The 20,360-nt window shown below is 36.0% G+C and overlaps 1 protein-coding gene across 17 annotated transcripts in view; it reads right to left on the bottom strand.

Annotated features, from left to right (window-relative positions):
• The window catches only part of PPP1R9A (protein phosphatase 1 regulatory subunit 9A), a 313,162-nt gene that overhangs the window by 107,208 nt on the left and 185,594 nt on the right, over positions 1-20,360 (bottom strand). For all 17 annotated transcript variants that reach the window (XM_059073785.2, XM_059073788.2, XM_067042517.1 and 14 more), the window contains exon 6: positions 2,138-2,273. In XM_059073785.2, the coding sequence (XP_058929768.1) occupies positions 2,138-2,273 (136 nt within the window). The remainder of the gene's footprint in view (positions 1-2,137; positions 2,274-20,360) is intronic.

Below are 20,360 nucleotides of genomic sequence, written 5' to 3'. Positions count from 1 at the left end.
TACCACTAGAAAAAGCCTCAACTACGTATTTAGAAAAAAAAAAAAAAGATTCTTCTGCTTGCTGTGAAGATTACATGAAATCATGTAGGAAAGGCACCTGGCCGAGTGCCTGGCACTGAATATTTATTTACCCTCCTTGTCCCTGAGAATATCTGCTCAGGTGACAATCAACTAACTCTGCTTTCTTTATAAAAACAGGCAAACAAACAAATGAAATCCATATGATGTACTCCTAAGTATAAATGTTGAATGATAAATATTCTTTTTGCATTTAGTCAAATTTTTAAATTAGAGAAAATCTTATATTAAAAAAAAGCTTAAGCTGCTTAAGTTGAAAACTTTGGGGGATGAATGTGGTCAATTCCTCAAAATAACTGGAGGAAGTATATAGTAAATGATCTAAAAATTTCAGTTGGGAAGCCTCAATTAAAGAAGTATCTTATTTTCCCTCTTTCCTTGTTAGACCTGATGCTTCATTTCACAGGCTCATGGAATATTAGAAACTGGAAGGAATTTAGAGATTTAGCCCAATACCTGTACTTTAAAGCAAAGACACTGAGAGGTCCACAGAGACCGAAAAATTTGGCTTCCTCACCTTCCACCACTTGATGTCACCCGTACTCCCCTGAACCTCAGATCCAAATTCTTTCTAACAGAGTGAGCAGGTAAAAGCTAAACCTGCCGAGAATGATTCTACAATCCTAATTCAGGCCTGAAGCCAAAGCAAATCAGTGTCTCTGATAAAACACAAAACTGAAAACTAGGGAAGATGAAAGTTCAAATATTTGAGGAAATCACTTTTTTAGTTTTGAAATCCCAGATAACATTTTCATATATAATATCTTAGTATAGTTAAAAAAAAAAAAACTTGCCATTTAAAGTGAATTCTGAAAGTGAAAAACTAAATCAACTAAATAGAATTCTAAGAAACTAATTCACTCAAGTGAAGAATTTCTAACGTTTACTCTTAGATCAACAGTTAACTGAAGCACCATTTTAAAATTTTCTACTATAATAAAGAGAGAATATATCCTCATTATACTACAAACAGAAGAAAATTTAAGATACATTTGGGTTAGAACACTCCAGACTAAAAATACATGAAAAATAATTGAATGTCTCTTTATTGATCTTCACTAGGTCCTGGCTAGAAACCAAAAAGAGTTCTGGAAAAAGAATATATTCAGATGAGTAGAGGTTGAACATATGAAGTTATACTATATTTATATCAGCTGGTATGAAGAAGAGTATTTGTTTTACCTGAATATTTACTATGTTTATGAGATGAAATACTGCAACTAAATTGTTGATGGATCCTTTGACATGCCAATGTGAAACATATGCATGTTTAAACATGTTTATAATAAAGTATGTTGTCCCATTTTATCAATGTACATTTGGCATTTACATTAGAAATAGACCAGCATCTGTATTATATTACAACACACAAGGGTTCCTAGAGAAGTTTTCACTTGGGGGTTAGCTTCTATTCATTTGCTTGATCTTCTGCAGAGAGCAGGATGCAAAATTATTCCAGTATGTATCTACTCTATGGAATATGTGCTGGTGGAAAAGCTTTGTTCTGCATTGTGTTAGCACAAATCATAGTGAGCAGATCCAAAGAACTTTCTCTTCCTGGGGGGAAAAAACCTGAAAACACTTAGCAATTTTCAGTACTTTTCTGTGTATGTTTGTGTATGTATATGTGCCTTTTCACTCAAAATGTTTACGGATTTTTTTGAAAAAGCGTTACATACTTAGTGTAGAAAATTTAGAAAAAAAATGAAAAAATATAAAGCAGAGAGAGAAAATCACCTTATTCCAACAAAAAGATAGCTACTATTCACATTTTGGTATTTTTACCTTTTTTTGTTTCAGTAAATTTATCTTAATATTGTGGTAAAAGAGGAATTATTTGATCCAGAAGTCTTCATACTGTAAATATGATACCATTACTTGATTGATAAGCTAATAACAAATGCAAGTAACATTTCCTTTCTGTGAGTTGAATGTCGACACATTCTCCTTGAGAAACTGCAAAGACCTGTCGTACTGTTATACGGTAAAGAGAGGTTTATCAAGTAGGGATGTAGTAAGAAGAAATGAAGGAAAAAGAACGTTTGCAAATGCAACTTACCTCATCATCGTCGGCATCATACTGGGCATAGTGCTGTTCAAGCAGCTCTCTCTGGCGCCTTTCTTGCTCCAGCGTCTGGCTTATCAACTGGGCAACCTCACTCACTTGTCCCGGTTTTTCTCGCCCAATAACAAATCTATACGAAGGTTAAAGAAAACTGATATAGTTAGACTCTCCAGCAAAAAGGAATGCTAAGAAAAGTAACCAAGCTTCATATTTCATCAGGGTACATCAAACCTCAAAAAAATACTACTACCTATATTTTCTGAAAGGTATGCCTGGGTAGAAGAAGAGGTTAGCTGAGCAATTAAAGTGATTTTTGCAGCCATAGCCCAAAGGAAGAGAAATGGGAAAAGTAAAGGACCATAAAAAAATTATTATTTTAAGACGGCTTAAAGATGGCGGAAGAGTAAGACGCGGAGATCTCCTTCCTCCTCACAGAGACATCAGAAATACATCTACACGTGGAACTTCTCCTATAGAACACCCACCAAACGCTGGCAGAAGACCTCAGACCTCCAAAAAGGCAAGAAACTCCCCACATATCTGGGTAGGGCAAAAGAAACAGGGACAAAAGAATAGGGACGGGACCTACGCCAGTGGGAGGGAACCGTGAAGGAGGAAAGACTCCCACACACTAGAGGCCCCTTCGCGGGCGGAGACTGCGGGCGCCGGAGGGGGAAGCTCCGGAGCCACGGAGGACAGCTCAGCCACAGGGGTGCGGAGGGCAAAGCGGAGAGATTCCCGCAGAGGATCGGTGCCGACCGGCACTCACCAGCCCGAGAGGCTTGTGTGCTCGCCTGCCGGGGCGGGCGGGGCCGGGAGCTGAGGCTCGGGCTTCAGTCGGATCCCAGGGAAAGGTCTGGAGTTGGCAGAGTGAAGACAGCTTGAAGGGGGCTAGTGCGCCACGGCTGGCCGGGAGGGAGTTCGGGAGAAGTCTGGAGCTGCCGAAGAGGCAAGAGACCTTTTCCTCCCTCTTTGCTGCCTGGGCGCGAGGAGAGGGGATTAAGTGCGCCGCTTGAAGGAGCCCCAGGGGCGGGCGCGGAGCTGCCGAAGAGACAAGAGACTTTTTCTTGCCTCTTTGCTTCCTCGGGTGTGAGGTGAGGGGATTAAGAGCACCGTGTAGAGGAACTCCAGAAACGGGCGCGCGAGCCGCGTCTGTCGGCACGGACAGTAGAGACGGGTGTCGGACGCTAAGGTTGCTGCTGCCACCACCAAGAGGCCTGTGTGCGAGCGCAGGTCACTCTCCACACTGGCCCTCCCGGGAGCCCGTGCGGCCCGCCACTGCCGGGGTCCCAGGATCCAGGGACAGCTTCCCTGGGAGAATGCACGGCGCGCCTTGGGCCTGTGCAGCGTCACGCCGGCCTCTGCCGCCGCGGACTCGCCCCGCCCCCATGCCACTCCCTCCCCCCAGCCTGAGTGAGCTGGAGCCCCCGAATCAACTGCTCCTTTAACATCATCCTGTCTGAGTGAAGGGCAGTCGCACTCGGACAACCTACACGCAGAGGCGGGACCAAGTCCAAAGCTGAACCCCAGGAGCTGTGCGAACAGAGAGGAGAGGGGGAGGTCTCTCCCAGCAGCCTCAGAAGCGGCGGATTAAAGCTCCACAATCAACTTTAAGTGCCCTGCATCTGTTGAAAACCTGAATAGACAACGAATCATCCCAAGTTGAGGAGGTGGACTTTGGGAGCAAGATATACTATTATTTTCCCCTTTTTTTTCTTTTTGTGAGTGTGTATGTGTGTGCTGCTGTGTGAGATCTTGTCTGTATAGCTTTGCTTTCACCATTTGTCCTAGAGTTAGACCGACCCATTTTTCTGTTTTTTTTTTTTTTTTAAAAAGGAAATTTTTCTTCTTAATAATTATTTTTTATTTTAATAACTATACTTTATACTACTCTGTCTTCTCCCTTTCTTTCTTCCTTTCTTCCTTCCTTTCTTCCCTCCTTCCCTCCTTTCTCCCTTCCTTCCCCCCTTCTTTCCTCCCTTCCTCTCTTCCTTCCTCCCTTTCTTCCTCTGCACCTTCCTTCCTTCCTTTCTTGCTTCCTTCCTTCATTTCTTCCTTCCTTTCTTCCTTCCTTCCCACCCTCCCTCCTTCCTTCCTTTTCTTTCCTTTCTATTTATTCTACCTTTTATTTTGAGCCGTGTGGATTAAAGGTTCTTGGCGCCCCAGCCAGGCACCAGGGCGGTGTCCCTGAGGTGGGAGAACCAACCTCAAGACACTAGTCCACAAGAGACCTCCCAGCTCCACGTAATATCAGACGGCAAAAATCTCCCAGAGATCTCCATCTCAACACCAAGACCCACCTTCAATCAAGGACCAGCAAAGAACAGTGCTGGACACCCTATCCCCAACAAAGAGCAAGACAGGTCTACAGCCCCATCCATTAGCAGAGAGGCTGCCTAAAATCATAATAAGGTAACCAACATCCCCAAACACACCACCAGACGAGGACCTGCCCATCAGAAAGACAAGATCCAGCCTCATCCACCAGAACAGAGACACTAGTCCCCCCAACCAGGGAATCTACTCAACCCACTGAACCAACCTTAGCCACTGGGGACAGCCACCAAAAACAACAGGAACTACGAACATGCAGCGTGCAAAAGGGAGACCCCAAACACAGTAAGATAAGCGAAATGAGAAGACAGAAAAACACACAACAGATGAAGGAGCAAGATAAAAACACACCAGACCTAACAGATGAAGAGGTAATAGCCAATCTACCTGAAAGGGAATTTAGAATAATGATGGTGAAGATGATGCAAAATCTTGGAAATAGAATAGACAATTTGCAAGAAACAGTTAACAGGGACCTAGAAGAAATAAAGAGGAAGCAAGCAACGATGAGCAACACAATAAATGAAATTAAAAATACTCTAGATGGGATCAATAGCAGAATAACTGAGGCAGAAGGACGGATAAGTGACCTGGAAGATAAAATAGTGGAAATAACTACTGCAGAGCAGAAGAAAGAAAAAAGAATGAAAAGAACTGAGGACAGTCTCAGAGACCTCTGGGACAACATTAAACGCACCAACATTCGAATTATAGGGGTCCCAGAAGAAGAAGAGAAAAAGAAAGGGACTGAGAAAATATTTGAAGAGATTATAGTTGAAAACTTCCCTAATATAGGAAAGGAAATAATCAATCAAGTCCAGGAAGCACAGAGAGTTCCATAAAGGATAAACCCAAAGAGAAACACGCCAAGACACATAATAATCAAACTGTCAAAAATTAAATACAAAGAAAACATATTAAAAGCAGCAAGGGAAAAATAACACACAAGGGAATCCCCATAAGATTAACATCTGATCTTTCAGCAGAAACTCTACAAGCCAGAAGGGAGTGGCAGGACATATTTAAAGTGATGAAGGAAAAAAACCTACAACCAAGATTACTCTACCCAGCAAGGATCTCATTCAGATTTGATGGAGAAATTAAAACCTTTACAGACAAGCAAACGCTGAGAGAGTTCAGCACCACCAAACCAGCTCTACAACAAATCCTAAAGGAACTTCTCTAGGCAAGAAACACAAGAGAAGGAAAAGACCTACAAGAACAACCCGAAACAATTAAGTAAATGGTAATAGGAACATACATATCGATAATTACCTTAAATGTAAATGGATTAAATGCTTCCACCAAAAGACACAGACTGGCTGAATGGATACAAAAACAAGACCCATATATATGCTGTCTACAAGAGACCCACTTCAGACCTAGGGACACCTACAGACTGAAAGTAAGGGGATGGAAAAAGATATTCCATGCAAATGGAAATCAGAAGAAAGCTGGAGTAGCAATTCTCATATCAGACAAAATAGACTTTAAAATAAAAACTATTACAAGAGACAAAGAAGGACACTACATAATGATCAAGGGATCGATCCATGAAGAAGATATAACAATTGTAAATATTTATGCACCCAACATAGGAGCACCTCAATACATAAGGCAAATACTAACAGCCTTAAAAGGGGAAATCGACAGTAACACAATTATAATGGGGGACTTTAACACCCCACTTTCACCAATGGACAGATCATCCAAAATGAAAATAAATAAGGAAACACAAGCTTTAAATGATACATTACACAAGATGGACTTAATTGATATTTATAGGACATTCCATCCAAAAACAACAGAATACACATTTTTCTCAAGTGCTCATGGAACATTCTCCAGGATTGATCATATATTGGGTCACAAATCTAGCCTTGGCAAATTTAAGAAAATTGAAATCATATCAAGTATCTTTTCCGACCACAACGCTATGAGACTAGATATCAATTATAGGAAAAGATCTGTAAAAAATACAAACACATGGAGGCTAAACAATACACTACTTAATAACGAAGTGATCACTGAAGAAATCAAAGAGGAAATCAAAAAATACTTAGAAACAAATGACAATGGAGACACAATGACCCAAAACCTATGGGATACAGCAAAAGCAGTTCTAAGAGGCAAGTTTATAGCAATACAATCATACCTTAAGAAACAGGAAACATCTCGAATAAACAACCTAACTTTGCACTTAAAGCAATTAGAGAAAGAAGAACAAAAAAAACCCAAATTTAGCAGAAGGAAAGAAATCATAAAGATCAGATCAGAAATAAATGAAAAAGAAGTGAAGGAAACAATAGCAAAGATCAATAAAACTAAAAGTTGGTTCTTTGAGAAGATAAATAAAATTGATAAACCATTAGCCAGACTCATCAAGAATAAAAGGGAGAAGACTCAAATCAATAGAATTAGAAATGAAAAAGGAGATGTAACAACTGACACTGCAGAAATACAAAAGATTATTAGAGATTACTACAAGCAACTGTATGCCAATAAACTGGACAACCTGGAAGAAATGGACAAATTCTTAGAAATGCACAACCTGCCAAGACTGAACCAGGAAGAAATAGAAAATAGGAACAGACCAATCACAAGCACTGAAATTGAAACTGTGATTAAAAATCTTCCAGCAAACAAAAGCCCAGGACCAGATGGCTTCACAGGCGAATTCTATCAAACATTTAGAGAAGAGCTAACACCTATCCTTCTCAAACTCTTCCAACAGATAGCAGAGGGAGGAACACTCCCAAACTCATTCTATGAGGCCAACATCACCCTGATACCAAAACCAGACAAAGACGTCACAAAGAAAGAAAACTACAGGCCAATATCACTGATGAACATAGATGCAAAAATCCTCAACAAAATATTAGCAAACAGAATCCAACAGCACATTAAAAGGATCATACACCATGATCAAGTGGGATTTATCCCAGGAATGCAAGGATTCTTCAATATACGCAAATCAATCAACGTGATACACCATATCAACAAACTGAAGGAGAAAAACCATATGATCATCTCAATAGATGCAGAGAAAGCTTTTGACAAAATTCAACACTCATTTATGATAAAAACCTTGCAGAAAGTAGGCATACAGGGAACTTTCCTCAACATAATAAAGGCCATATATGACAAACCCACAGCTAGCATCGTTCTCAATGGTGAAAAACTGAAACCATTTCCACTAAGATCAGGAACAAGACAAGGTTGCCCACTCTCACCACTCTTATTCAACATAGTTTTGGAAGTTCTAGCCACAGCAATCAGAGAAGAAAAAGAAATAAAAGGAATCCAAATAGGAAAAGAAGAAGTAAAGCTGTCACTGTTTGCAGATGACATGATACTATACATAGAGAATCCTAAGGATGCTACCAGAAAACTACTAGAGCTAATCAATGAATTTGGTAAAGTTGCAGGATACAAAATTAATGCACAGAAATCTCTGGCATTCTTATACACTAATGATGAAAAATCTGAGAGTGAAATTAAGAAAACACTCCCATTTACCATTGCAACAAAAAGAATAAAATATCTAGGAATAAACCTACCTAAGGAGACAAAAGACTTGTATGCAGAAAACTATAAGACACTTATGAAAGAAATTAAAGATGATACAAATAGGTGGAGAAATATACCATGTTCTTGGATTGGAAGAATCAACATTGTGAAAATGACTATACTACCCAAAGCAATCTACCGATTCAATGCAATCCCTATCAAATTACCACTGGCATTTTTTACAGAACTAGAACAAAAAATTTCACAATTTGTATGGAAACACAAAAGACCCCGAGTAGCCAAAGCAATCTTGAGAACGAGAAATGGAGCTGGAGGAATTAGGCTCCCTGACTTCAGACTCTACTACAAGGCTACAGTAATCAAGACAATATGGTACTGGCACAAAAACAGAAATATAGATCAATGGAACAGGATAGAGAGCCCAGAGATAAACCCACACACATATGGTCACCTTATCTTTGATAAAGGAGGGAAGGATATACAGTGGAGAAAAGACAGCCTCTTCAATAAGTGGTGCTGGGAAAACTGGACAGGTACATGTAAAAGTATGAAATTAGAACACTCCCTAACACCACACACAAAAATAAACTCAAAATGGGTTAAAGACCTAAATGTAAGGCCAGACACTATCAAACTCTTAGAGGAAAACATAGGCAGAACATATACGACATAAATCACAGCAAGATCCTTTTTGACCCATCTCCTAGAGAAATGGAGATAAAAACACAAATAAACAAATGGGACCTAATGAAACTTAAAAGCTTTTGCACAGCAAAAGATACCATAAACAAGACCAAAAGACAACCCTCAGAATGGGAGAAAATATTTGCAAATGAAGCAACTGACAAAGGATTAATTTCCAAAATTTATAAGCAACTCATGCAGCTCAATAACAAAAAAACAAACAACCCAATCCAAAAATGGGCAGAAGAACTAAATAGACATTTCTCCAAAGAAGATATACAGATTGCTAACAAACACATGAAAGAATGCTCAACCTCATTAATCATTAGAGAAACGCTAATCAAAACTACAATGAGATATCATCTCACACCGGTCAGATTGGCCATCATCAAAAACTCTAGAAACAATAAATGCTGGAGAGGGTGTGGAGAAAAGGGAACCCTCTTGCACTGCTGGTGGGAATGTAAATTGATACAGCCGCTATGGAGAACAGTATGGAGGTTCCTTAAAAAACTACAAATAGAACTACCATACGACCCAGCAATCCCACTACTGGGCATATACCCTGAGAAAACCATAATTCAGAAAGACTCATGTACCAAAATGTTCATTGCAGCTCTATTTACAATAGCCAGGACATGGAAGCAACCTAAGTGTCTATCAACAGATGAATGGATAAAGAAGATGTGGCACATATATACAATGGAATATTACTCAGCCATAAAAAGAAATGAAACTGAGTTATTTATAATGAGGTGGATGGACCTGGAGTCTGTCATACAGAGTGAAGTAAGTCAGAAGGAGAAAAACAAATACCGTATGCTAACACATATATATGGACTCTAAGGGAAAAAAATGTCATGAAGAGATTAGTGGTAGGACGGGAATAAAACACAGACTTACTCGAGCATGGACTTGAGGATATGGGGAGGGGGAAGGGTGGGCTGAGATGAGGTGGGGGAGTGGCAGGGACATATGCACACTATCAAATGTAAATTGGATAGCTGGTGGGAGGCTGCTGCATGGCACAGGGAGATCACCTCTGTGCTTTGTGACCACCTAGAGGGGTGGGATAGGGAGGGTGGGAGAGAGGGTGATGCAAGAGGGAAGAGATATGGGAACATTTGTATATGTATAACTGATTCAGTTTGTTGTAAAGGAAAAACTAACACACTATTGTAAAACAATTATACTCCAATAAAGATGTTAAAAAAAAATTATTATTTTAGGAGAAGACAAAACAGATGTAATCCGTTCTACAGTACTTTACACATTTTTTTTTTTTTTTTTTTTTTTTTTTTTTGTGGTACGCGGGCCTCTCACTGTTGTGGCCTCTCCCGTTGCGGAGCACAGCCTCCCGACGCGCAGGCTCAACGGCCATGGCTCACGGGCCCAGCCGCTCCGCGGCATGTGGGATCTTCCCAGACCGGGGCACGAACCCGTGTCTCCTGCATTGGCAGGCGGATTCTCAACCACTGCGCCACCAGGGAAGCCCCACTTTACACATTTTTGATGCCCTGCAAAATGAAAACAAGCTCATAATTTACTGTACCACTGAACTTCAGAATCATTTTCATAATTATGTCCTCTTTATAATGCAAAAACTACTTCAAAAATATTTTGAGGTATGGCATACCCTACATGAGTAAATAAATAGAGAGGCACTGACTTTTTGCTAAGCAACTGTAACTCTGGAGATAAGAAAAAGAAGGGGAAACAAATGTAGTTTTTGTTTTTGTTTTTAAAATGAAAAACTAAAATAAGGAGAGGTGGCAAATTAGTTCATTTCTTTTGGAAAAAGATGCTATAAGGAAGGATGTGGCCTCAAGAAATAAAGAGTCAAGGGGAAATATCTGTTGATACTAATTTCTATAAGTATAAAGAATAAAACAGGAAAGACATTTATTTATTGCCAGCTAGTCACTTACGATACACCTTCATTGATACTACGGTTCTTCCTCAACAAATTAATATTCACTTTTTAACATCTTTTCACACTAATATATGGTTCTATTTTTCTAAAAATACAAATAATATGTCTCCATGATATAGTTTCCATATATTATTTAACTTCATTATTTTGGATGTAACTCTCTGTTTAATCTTGCTTCTATGCTTAATTGATGATTTCCTCTGATTATAATATGTTGCTCTTTTCAATTACAATTTTAAATGAAATACTCTGTCATTATCTGTACAAATTCACTAAAGGTCAAAATTTTTATACTTGGATGTTAGTAATTAAATGTCTTTTTAGAAATATTTTTATGTAGTTTCAAACAGGACTGTTGAAATTATGCTTGGGTATTCATTTATCATCTATTTTCCTTTGGGAAATTATTAATTATTGAGTTGTAATAATTGTTTATATATTCTGGATATATATCCTTATCTATAAATGTTATAGACACATACACAGATACATACACGCACACAAATCATATATGCATATGTTTGATTTATTACCTTCTCTCAATCTGTGGCTTGCCTTTTCATCTTAATTGTGTCTTTCAAGGAAGTCCAATTTATTGCTTTTTAAAAGATTGTGCCTTGTGTTTCCCACCTAAGAAATCTTTGCCTGATTTAATATTGCTAAGATTTTTCTCCTATTTTTCTTGTTAAAGTGTTAATGTTTTGATTTTTTATTAGGTATGCAAAAACTTTCAAACTAATTTTCATGAATGATGCTTGGTAAGGGGGGGAGTTTCATTATTTTCCAAATGAGTAACCAGTTGTTTCCATACCATTTCTTAAAAAAACTATTCATTACCACCACTTGAATTACTCAGGGACATTTGTTGCAAATCAATTGACCATGTACTTGTGTGCTGATTTTTGGACTTTCCAATCTGTTCCACTGATGTATTTATCCTTGTACCAATACCACACTGCCTTGATTACTATATAGTAAACTTGAAACTAGGTGCTATGAGTTATCCAACTACGTATACCTTTTTCAAAATTATTTTGACTATTCTAAGTTATCTAAATTGCTATATAACTTTTACAACCAGCTTGCCAATTTCATTTAAAAAGACCATTGATGTTTAATTTGGTATTGGTTTGAATCTATAGACTGTGGAGAACTGACATCTTAATAATATGGAATTGTCTGATCCATGAACATGGTATATCTCTGCATTTATTTTCTTTAATTATTTCTATTGAAATATAGTTGACATACAACATTATGTTAGTTACACGTGTATTCATAATGATTTGACACTTGTACACATTATGAAATGATCACCACAATAAGTCTAGTAACCATCTGTCCCCATATTAATTATTACAATATTACTGACCATATTCCTTATGCTGTAGTATTACAACACCTTGACTTACTTATCATACAGCTAGAGATTTGTATCTCTTAAAACCTTCACCTATTTGGCTCACTCCCCCCACACACCCCTCTCTCCAGGCAACAACCCATTCGCTGTCTATATCTGAGTCAGTTTTAATTTTTTGTTTTGCTTTTCAGCTTCCAAATTTAAGTGAGATCCTGCATTATTTGTCTTTCCTTTCTGACATATTTCACTTAGTATAACACCCTGTAGATACATCTATGTTGTCGCAAATGGCAAGATTTCATTTTTTATGGCTAATATTCCATTGTATAAATATATCACGTTGTCTTTATCCTTTCACCTAATGTTGGACACGTAGGTTGCTTCTCTATCTTGGCTATTGTAAATAATGTAGCAATGGAAATTTGAGTGCATATATTTTTTCAAATAAAGGTTTTTTGTTTTCTTCAAATAAATACCCAGAAGTAAAATTATTAAATTATATTGCAGTTGTTTTTAATTTTTTGAGGAACTTCCATACTGCTTTCCATAGTGGTTGCACTGATTTACAATTCCAACAACAACACACAAGGGTTCCCTTTTCTCCACATCCTCACCAACGCTTATTTGTTGTCTTTTTGATAATAGCCATTCTGACAGGTGTGAGGTGATATCTCATTGTGATTTTGATTTGCATTTCCCTGATGATTAGTGATATTGAGCATCTTTTCATGCATCTGTGGCCATATGTCTTCTTTGGAAATATGTCTACTCGGGCCCCCTGGCCATTTTAAAATAGAGTTCTTTGCTATTTTGATGTTGAGTTATATGAGTTCTTTGTATATTTTGGATATAAATCCCTTATCATTTTGCAAATACCTTCTCCCATTCAGTTGGCTGCCTTTTCATTTTGTTGATAACTTCCTTCACTGTGCAGAGCTTTTCAGTTTACTGTAGTCCCATTTGTTTATTTTTGCTTTTGCTTCCCTTGCCTAAGGAGATGTATCCCCAAAAAATGTATTGCTAGGACTGACGTCAAAGAGCATACAGCCTATGTTTTTTTCTAGAAGTTTTATGGTTTCAGGTTTTAAAGTCTTTAATCCATTTTGAGTTTATTTTTGTATATAGTGTGAAAAAGTAGTTCAGTTTGGTTATTTTGAATGTAGCTGTCCAGTTATCCCAACACCATTTATTGAAGAGACTGTCTTTTCCCCATTTTGTATTCTTGCCTTCTTTGATTGACTATTTAAGTGTCATTTTATTTCTGAGATCTGTATTCTCTTCCATTGATTTATGTGTTTGTCTTTGTGCCAGTACCATACTATTTTGAATACTGTAACGTTGTAGTATAGTTTGAAATCAGAAGCATGATACCCCCAGCTTTGTTCTTTCTCAAGACTATTTTGGCTATTTGCGGTCTTCTGTGATTCCATATAAATTTTAGAATTATTTGCTCTAGTTGTATGAAAAATGCTTTTGGTATTTTGATAAGGATTGCACTGAATCTGTAGACTGCCTGAAGAGCATTTTAACAATATTAACTCTTCCAATCCATAAGCACAGAATATATTTCCATTTGTTTATTTCATCTTCAGTTCCTTCCATCCATGTCTAATAGTTTTCTGAGTAAAAGTCTTTTACCTCCTTAGTTAGGTTTATTTCTAACTATTTTACTCTTTATGATATAACTGTAAATTGGGTTGTTTTCTTAATTTCTCTTTCTGATATTCTGTTGTCTGTACAGAATTACAGGAGATTTCTGTATATTAATTTTGTAATCTGCTACTTTACTAAATTCATTTATTAGTTCTAAGTTTTTTGGTGGTGTCCTTAGGATTTTCTGTATATATAGTATCAGGTCATCTGCAAAGTGAGTTTTAATTCTTCTTTTCCAATTTGGATTCCTTCTATTTCTTTTTCTTGTCTGATTGCTGTGGCTAGAACTTACAATACCATATTGAATAAAAGTGGCAAAAATGGGCATCCTTGTCTTGATCCTGATCTTAGAGGAAATGCTTTCAACTTTTCACCATTGAGTATGATGTTGGCTGTGGGTTTGTCATATATGGCCTTTATTATGTTGAGGTATGTTCCCTCTATACCCATGTTGTTGAGAGTTTTTATCATAAATGCATGTTGAATTTTGTTAAAAGCTTTTTCTACATCTATTGAGATAATATAATTTTTATTTTTCAATTTGTTAATGTGGTTATCACATTGATTTGTGGATACTGAACCATCCTTGCATAACTGGGATATATCCCATTTGATGTTATTATATAATCCTTTTAATGTATTGTTGAATTCAGTTTGCTAACATTTTGATGAGAATTTTTGCATCTAGGTTCATCAGTGACATTGGCCTGTGACTTTCTTTTTATGTGTGGTAATTTTGTCTGGTTTTGGTAGCAGGGTGATGCTGACCTCAGAACAAGTTTGGAAGCATTCCTTTCCCTTCAAATATTTGAAGTAGCTTGAGAAGGACAGATGTCAATTGTTCTTTAAATGTTTGGTAGAATTCATTAGTGAGGCCATTTGGTCCTGGACTTTTATTTTGTGGGACATTTTAAAATTACTGATTCAATTTCATTACTGGTAATCAGTTTGTTCATATTTTCCATTTCTTCTTGAATCAATTTTGGGGGTTGTAAATTTCTAGGAATTTATTCATTTTTTCTAGGTTGTCTTCTATTGGTGTATAACTGTGTAGTAATTTCCTATGATTCTTTGCATTTCAGTGGTGTCAGTTGTAACTTCTCTTTCACTACTGATTTTATTTATTTGGGCTCTCTTTTTTTCCTGATGAGTCTGGCTAAAGTTTATCAATTTTGTTTATCTTTTCAAAGAACAAGGTCTTAGTTTCATTGATCTTTTCTATTTTTTTTTGTCTCTAATTCATTTACTTCTTCTCTGATCTTTATGATTTCTTTCCTTCTACTAATTTTGAGTTTTGTTTGTCCCTCCTTTTTGAGTTCCTTTAGGTGTAAGGTTAGATTGTTCACTTGAGATTTTTGCTGTTTCCTGAGGTAATGTTGTGTAACCATAAACCATCCTCTTAGAACTGCTTTTGCTGTGTTCCATAGATTTTGGATCATCGTATTTCCATTTTCATTTGTATCCAGGTATATATTAATTCCCTCTTTGACTTCTTCAGTGATCCACCAGTTGTTTAGTAGCATATTGTTTTGCCTCCATGTATTTGTGTTTTTTGAAGTTTTTAAATTTCTTGTAGTTGACTTCTAGTCTATTTAGCATTGTGGTAAGATAAGATACTTGATATGATTTCAATCTTCTTAAATTTAATGAGACTTGTTTTGTGGCCTAGCTAGTGATCTGTCCTGGAAAATGTTTCATGTGCACTTGAAAAGAATGTATATCTTGCTGCTTTGGGATGGAATATGTGTGTGTGTGTGTGTGTGTGTGTGTGTGTGTGTGTGTATTCTATGTGGTCTAATCTGTCATTTAAGACCAGTGTTTCCTTACTGATTTTCTGTCTTCGCAATCTGCCTATTAATGTAAGTGGGGTGTTAAAGTCCCCTACTATTATTGTATTACTCTCAATCTCTCCCTTTATGTTTGTTAATATTTGCTGTATGTATCTAGGTGCTCCTATGTTGGGTGTACACATATTTACAACTGTTAAATCTTCTTGTTGGATTGATCCCTTGATCATTATGTGATGTCCTTCTTTGTCTCTTGCTGCAGTCTTTATTTTAAAGTCTATCTAGTCTGATAGAAGTATTGCCACCCCAGCTTTCTTTTTGTTTCCCTTTGCATGGAATACCTCTTTCCATCCCCTTATTTTCAGTCTGTGTGTGTCTTTAGATCTGAAATGAGACTCTCCTAGGCAACATAGATATGGGTCTTGTTTTTTAATCCATTCAGCCTCTCCATGTATTTTGATTGGAGCATTTAAATCCATTTACATTAATTATTGATAGGTATGTACTTATTGCCACTGTGTTTACTGTTTCGGGGTTTTTTAGTTTTGTTTGTTTCTTCTTTTGCTCTCTTTCCTTGTGATTTGATGACTGTCTCCAGTGTTATGTCTGGATTCCTTTCTCTTTTCTTGCATGTATGTATCTATTATAGGTTTTTGGCTAGTTGTTACCATGAGGTTTATCTATAACACCTATATATGTGATTATTATAAGTGATGATCTTTTAAGTTTGACTGCATTCTAACAACCCCACATTTTTACTCCTCCCAACCACATTTAACTTTTTTGTTATCATATTTTACATCTTTTTGTTTTTTGTATCCCTTAGTTATTGTGGATACTGATGGTTTTACTTTTGTCTTTTAACCCTCCTACTAGCTTTATAAGTGGTTGATCTACTACCTTTACTATATGTTTGCCTTTACCAACAAGACCTTTTCTTTTGTAATTTAAATGTTTCTAGTTGTGGTCTTCTTTCTTCTACTTAGAGAAGTCCTTTTAACTTTTCTTGTAAAGCCAATTTAGTGACTTGAAATCTTTTAGCTTTTACTTATCTATAAAACTCTTTATTTCTCCTTCAAATCTAACTGACAGCCTTGCTGAGTAGAGTATTCTTTGTAGGTTTTTTTCCTTTCATCACTTTGAATATATGGTGCCACTAGCTTCTGGCCTACAAAGTTTTTGCTGAAAAGTCAGCTGACAGTTTTATGGGAATTCCCTTGTAAGTAACTAGTTGGTTTTCTCTTGCTGCTTTTAAGATTCGATATCTTTAATTTGTGCCCTTCTAATTATAATGTGTCTTGGTGTGAATCTCTTTGGGTGCATCTTGTTTAGGACTCTCTGTACTTCCTGGATCTGGATGTCTGTTTCCTTTCTCAGGTTATGGATATTTTCAGCTATTATTTCTTCAAATAAATTCTCTGCCCCTTTCTCTCTCTCTTCTCCTTCTGGGGCCCCTAGAATGCGAAAACATTAGTATGCTTGATGTTGTCCCAGAGGTCTCTTAAGCTAACCTCATTTTTAAAATTCTTTTTTCTGCTCAGCTTGGGTGATTTACACTACTCTGTCTTCCAGTTCACTGATCTCTCTTCATTTATTTAAAAGTTTTACATTGAACTACACATGTCTCTTCATTCAGGCAGCAAATTTGGGTAGTGTTATAGCTTCCAGTTAGACACGCTTTAAAGCCTTGTAATCTGGTATAATTTACAGTACAGATTTGCAATAAAAGAATGTCATCATGGTAAGTGTGGTCCAAAGGGAAAGCACACAGAAGTGGAACTGAACTCTTCTCTATGCCTTATTTTCCTCATGTGAAAATTAGTACCTACCCCATATGTCTAAAGGAGTGACAGAAGAATAAAATGTGGTACAGACATGAAAGAACTTTAAGACACTATTATTAAGATAAGACTAATAAAATCTCCCATTCAGAAAATGTGTAACATTCAAATTACCTGTCTATATATTCTAAATGTTTGGTCCATTTTTAAGCTGTCATTATCAGTGTGTACTATTGTATGTGTATAATCTAGCATACATAGAAATGAGTGGAAAATATAAAGTTTAAAGTAAGGTTATTATTTCAAGTATGGATTCAGAATATGGACATACTGTGATAGTATAATTTAGGAGTTAAAGGTGTAAGTAAAAGAGAAAAATGGCTTTGACAGAACAAATCCACTGAAACATGACTTATTGGCTCTGTGACCTTGAGTGTATTAAAATTTCTAATTCTTAGTTTCCAAATTTGTAAAATAAATATAACAACAATAACAAACAAATATATAATCCATACAAAAAGCTTAACTAAGTACCTGGTGCCTAAAATATATAATCCATACAAAAAGCTTAACTAAGTACCTGGTGCCTAGAGAGTATTAGTACATGTTTACTGTTGCCTTTATCTAGATAATATATTAATATCTACACAGGGTTGAGTGCATTTCAAAGTACTATATGTACACACTGTTCAAATTACTTATTAGCTCTCACTAGTTTTGAAAGAGAGAAGGTTTCTGTGAGTCAACCACAGGAAAAAGATAAAATACTTGCACTGAAATGTGCTCTAAAAAACCTTAATTTCAGTTGCATTTGAAATAGGAAAGTATGTATTATATAGTCCCACATTGAATTTTAAAGATCATTAAAAATATAACAATTAAAGCCAGCAACAATCAGACCCTCTAAATATATGTGACCAAATTAACTGACATTTATGCACAATTATTATTTATATTTTAGACACTATCCCCAGCTGAAATGACAACACATGTAGTCAAATCATCCTGTTTATAAACTTAAAATTCCTTTAAGAGAAAAATACTTTTCTTGTTACTTTCTATTTTTTTTCCTTGCTTCAGTAAGGAATAGTGTGATCTTTTGTAGTTTAGCTATAAAGAATGAAGTAAAAAATAATAATAATGTACATTTAAATTAAACTTAGGTATTTTCTAAGCTTACAATTTACAAATAATGGCAATATCAAAAACAAAATCTATAACTAGGGTTTATGTTTTTACAGCATGGCTTTTTTCTAGTGTTTAAAACAATCATGCTGTTTCAACATGAATTATTTTACAAAGAACTGTCCCCTCTCCCCCTCAGGCTGAGATAAAATAGGCAAAGGCAGATAAATCAGTTTTTCCTTTTCTTTTCATCTATTATAAGACAAAGCAATGTCCATGTACTGTCCTTTGGAGTTTAGATGACAAGATTATATGGAATTCATTTGATTAGTTTATTGAATTCTCTGGTGAGCTGTCAAACAAAAACAAACAACTATAAAATTCCATTTACAATTTGCTGAATTGTAGTCATAAAGAATGATGTGAGAGGTTATGTTGAAAAATGATGATTTATGAGTGTCTGTTTTTCCGATATAAGCTATTCCAATAAAAGTAATACATTAGTCAAAAATGGCACTTATTACGACATCAAAAAATTTTAATTATAAATGTGGAATTAAGCTAATCTAAAAAAGGAAAAGCTAAATCAAGATATAGTTATTAGTTCTTATAAAATCAATTCTTTCATTCAAATATTCTATAAACAAATATTTATCATATGCACACAAAAAACCTTAATAATAAAAAGAAAACTAGATGCACAAGACCTATTATCATTTTACTTCAGCCTTGGATCACAAGATCACATGGTGCTTTTAAACATTTTGGTAAAACTCATTTTTTTTCTATATCTGATGACATCTTACGGTGAGAACTTGATAGCTTTTAAAATATTTAACTTAATTTTACTGAGCAATGGTGGCAAAAGTGTATCCATCCCCCTTCACTAAAATTTGCTGATTGTATTCAGAGGCTGAAGTTCTGCACAACGAGGCTTTTCCCTCTTTCTTATACTTGAGGACTCTTAAATATTTTTCCTTTCCATATTGGGATCTAGATTAATATACTATATATTTAGCATTTAAATTTTTAAAAATTCATCTAAAAATGTTTGCTTTTAAAAGACAGATCTGAAATATTTAAACCTAATTGTAAGCCTTAGTTCATGGAAATGAATTTTCTATCTAACCCAACTCTGATTATAAATAACTTTTTTCTACACTATAGTTCAATGTAAAAAAAAAAAAGCAGTTGAATTATTTAAAAAATATTGCCTAACTCATGCTACATCAAGGACTATATATTTTCTAAAATGCTACATCCTTTCAAGAAATGACATTTCTCTATTTAATAGTTAGCTCTGATGTCTCAGGTTTAAACCTTTACACACACAAATACTAAAAAGGATTTTTTTGAGAATGTTAATTTGTACATAGTGACACCAGAAAACATCTCAATAAGCCAAAGTCCCCTTTAAGTAGTTTTCTGAAATCCCCACTGTCTTTAATCTTCTTCCTGTCACTAGTTGTTGCTGACTATTCTCATATACATGACAGTAAACTTTTATTATCCATGGTCCCAACTTTAGAGTGGCTGCTCCTCTTATCTGAGGGAAAGGGGATAGTCTTAGGAGTAATGTAAGTACAAAATCCACAATGACTCATGATTTCCATGAACATGATAATACCCTCACTCCCCTCCATTATGTATGACACTCCATTACACCCAACCACAAAACCAAGTCTCTGTTAAAAAGTGAAACTCTCAATTTCCCCTTGTGTTGTAATGGTGACAAAAATTCTTATTAAAATGATGTGAATGAAGTGAAAACATTTCAATATTCAATGCATTTCAATGGAGATCTCAAATACACCAATGACATTACATAAAAAAGAATATTTTAAAGCTTCCATACTTGGAAATTACATGCCCAGGGGTGAGTCTAAAATAAACATGAGCATAGCTATAAAAAGTCACGTATCATTCACTTACATTTTCTTTTGAATATTATAACCTCTTCCAAAAAGGACAGAGGAATATTTAAGACCCTCAGATTAAGTTATTTTCTATTGTGTGTAACTATAGTTCC

Source organism: Kogia breviceps, chromosome 9, assembly GCF_026419965.1.
Source record: "Kogia breviceps isolate mKogBre1 chromosome 9, mKogBre1 haplotype 1, whole genome shotgun sequence".
NCBI classification, from domain to species: Eukaryota; Metazoa; Chordata; class Mammalia; order Artiodactyla; family Physeteridae; genus Kogia; species Kogia breviceps.
Note: the sequence above shows the minus strand (reverse complement) of the source record. Positions and strands in the feature narration are given on the sequence as shown.